This window comes from Dermacentor silvarum, chromosome 6 (assembly GCF_013339745.2).
Source record: "Dermacentor silvarum isolate Dsil-2018 chromosome 6, BIME_Dsil_1.4, whole genome shotgun sequence".
Taxonomy (NCBI): Eukaryota; Metazoa; Arthropoda; class Arachnida; order Ixodida; family Ixodidae; genus Dermacentor; species Dermacentor silvarum.
Window position 1 is genome coordinate 56,445,722 of NC_051159.1, and position 3,202 is coordinate 56,448,923.

The 3,202-nt window shown below is 43.6% G+C and overlaps 1 protein-coding gene across 1 annotated transcript; it reads left to right on the top strand.

The window, feature by feature from the left end:
- Positions 1–474: 474 nt before the first annotated feature.
- LOC119456670 (sulfotransferase ssu-1-like) lies at positions 475–2,848 on the top strand. Its single transcript, XM_049668612.1, has 2 exons — positions 475–655; positions 1,444–2,848. The coding sequence occupies exon 2, from the start codon at positions 1,463–1,465 to the stop codon at positions 2,414–2,416; it is 954 nt and encodes a 317-aa protein (XP_049524569.1). The 5' UTR covers positions 475–655; positions 1,444–1,462; the 3' UTR covers positions 2,417–2,848.
- Positions 2,849–3,202: the final 354 nt, after the last annotated feature.

Consider the following 3,202-nt stretch of genomic DNA (forward strand, 5'->3'; position numbering starts at 1 on the left):
GTCACGTGCTTAATGTAAATAGCTAGCGGAACCTCAAGATAAATACCTTCTCGACAAGCGATGGTCCGCACAGCGCACCACAACAATCCTTGCAAGCGAATCTGAATGAGTGTCTTGGAACAAGCAGTGAGGATCTGATGGTGGAGGGGTAAACGAGTCCCCATTACTCTGATAATGATTTACTTCCATCTTTTCTTGTATAAAAGATAAATAGGCATTATTAAAGTATTATGACTATTCCATATAGGCACTGTAACACAAGGGGATGATCAGCAAACGTATTGTGGCTGAAAGCAATCTATCTCACGTGGTTTGATGCTCGATAATATTTCACTAGTGCTTTGGAAAGGCGAAAATCCACTTGGGAGAGCGTTCAACTTGTACGCGATAAAGCGTCCTGCGCGAAATGTGGCAAGAAAACACTTGACTGATAGATACAATTCTAGATCCTGATAATTTCGTGTCACAGTTGTCAAGGATACACTTAGCAGCCGCCTGCTGTCTACTGCCGTGCGATGCATTGGCGAGTGTGGCTTGACTGAGTGGCAGGTTGCGCGCCGGAGCGAAATTGCAGTTTAGGCCAGTGCTGTGATCGGTCTGCCTGGCGCACACAATATTGAGTGTAGGAAACAGTGGTAGGTTCTGCATCTAGAAGGTAAGCCCTTTTTTATACTTGCATTCTAGTGTCATTATGTCCCTCTTCAGCTTCAATTATTCTTGCTAAAGTACACGCGAAACTTGTAATGGAGCTCAGAGTTCGCGCGACCTTAGAAATGTCGCCGAGTAAACGGCTATCGTGACGCTTTGAATATCAACCTGCGGGAAGCTATTCTTCTCTTCTGTTGTGCATGGCTTGCTGTGAAGAGATTGCAGTTGAAAGTATGCCGGTAACCTCTTTATCTCCCTTTAACAGGCACAAAAGAGTAAATAAATTAATAATTAAATAAATAATTGTCACTGCTGCAATAACAGCCACGATTCATGAGGGCTAGATTATGTGACTGCCCCAAAGCACTAGCTGCAGCCTTCGTCATGGCGCCCTCTCAAGCATTTTTGAACTAGGCCCCTCAAAGCTAGTAAATGCATTTTTAAAAACACACTAACCACAGCGGCATCCTCCGCGTATTACTTTTTTTTTTCGATCTCAGAACAGCGCGTGGGGAGTAGTCACGTGTTTCCTGATTCTTTTCATCGCTCATATGTATGACGTATCGGAAACCATGCCCTTCAAAGCTTAGCTCTGGCTTTACAACCCTGCATATGGCTTTACGACCCTGCATATGGCTTTACGATCCTCCGCTTATGGACATAGATTTTGCGACTGACTCATGTTCCTGTTAACCACCTGAATTGTTGACGCTATTTCCAAGAGTCAGTTCCACTTTTTTTGTGTGTGGGGGTTACGACAGGAGCTATTTAAAGCGCATATTTTGTGTGTTCCAGCAACACTTTCCGGCAGGCGATGGCTGTGGAAGTTAGGCCATGCCCCAACGGGCCCCTGTACGTCGACGTCGACGGCTTGCGGCTCAACAAGCGCTTTTCGCCGACGGTAGTGCGTGAGGCCCTGCGTTACTGTGCTACGGCGTGCGACAAGTTCCTCTTGTCGTACCCAAAGTGCGGGACCCACTGGGCCCAGCAGATTGCTTACCTCATCGCCCATCGTGGGGTTCCGCCCACCGACACTCTGCAGCTTCACATGTACGGACCTTCGCTCGAGAAGTTCGGTGCCGAGACGCTGGCAGAACTTCCCAACAAAGGGTTCATTCGCTCTCACCTGCCATCCGACTTTGTCCCGAAGCATCCGCAGGCCAAGTACATCTACGTGTGCCGAAACCCAAAGGACGTCTGCGTGTCCTTCTTCTACCATACGAAAGCACTGCCGGAGTGTGACTTTGGGAATGGCAAGTTCGATGACTTCTTCGAGATTTTTCTTGAAGGCAAAACTGACTTCGGTGACTACTTTGAGCATGTGCTGCCCTGGTACAAACGCCGTGGTGACGATAACGTGCTGTTCCTAAACTACGAGGACATGAAGAGCGACCCTAGAAAGCACGTGCTCGAGATGGCTGCGTTCATGGACAGGGACCGCTACGACGAGCTTCTGGAGAACGAAAGCATGCTGGCAGATGTCTTAAAGTTCAGCAGTTCCGAGTATATGAAAAATCCACCTTCGGGTGGTCCCAGGACACAAGCGAAAAATTGCAATTCGGAGGCCCATGTACCAAAGATAATGCGAGAGCTCTTTGAAACGCCCGGTTCAATACGGCAGTTCAGCGACGTTGTTCGTTCTGGGCGCACGGGTGGTTGGAAGGAGCACTTTACGCCAGATATGAACGAAAGAATAGAAAAGAAAATACGTGAAAAGCTTTCGCAAACTGATCTAGTTTCACTATGGAGGCACTATGGCATTCTGTAACCAGTTTTACGTCTCTTTTTTCTGCTTTGTCTTCTGTGTAAACAAGGGAATTTATTCTTTCAGTATAGTTAGTTCAGTTTTATTTATAAGTGATAACGTTCATTTGCATATTGAAGGAAAATACCAAAGGCTTTCCCAAACTGATTTAGTTTCATTTTGAGGGAATTATATGACATTCTTTGATGCATTTCTGGGTCTTTTTTTTATTTGGCCTTGTGTGTAAATAAATACTGAATCGTTCGTATGTTTTATTTTCGTTTGCTTGCATTTACTTACCACCGTGCTACTTTCCCAATATTTTCGCAATATCAATAGCAATAACGTGTTCTATTCGGACACCTTTGTTTCTTGCGAAATCGCTTGTTCCTGAATAACAAGTTGATTCCAGCAACTTCGAGGATAGCTTGAGCTGATATTGAAAGACTATAGTTTAGGCATTATTATTACTATTATTATTATTATTATTATTATTATTATTATTATTATTATTATTATTGTTGTTGTTGTTGTTGTTGTTGTTGTTGTTGTTATTATTATTGTTATTATTATTATTATTATTATTATTATTATTGTTATTATTATTATTATTATTATTATTATTATTATTATTATTTAGAAATCCCTTAAAGACTACAGCAATAAACATCCCCGTATTTTTGCATGACCAGCACTGCGTTTCATGTACGTGTGCCCCTGTTCAGTATGTGGACTGTGTGAGATATGTCGGTTTACTTATTGATAGCAGCATGTCGTGGCAGCATCACGTGGCCTATCTGTGTGGCAAAC

What these genes read in the sequence shown, in the direction of transcription:
- LOC119456670 (XM_049668612.1), top strand. Translation starts at nt 1,463, where the DNA reads ATGGCTGTGGAAGTTAGGCCATGCCCCAACGGGCCCCTGTACGTCGAC.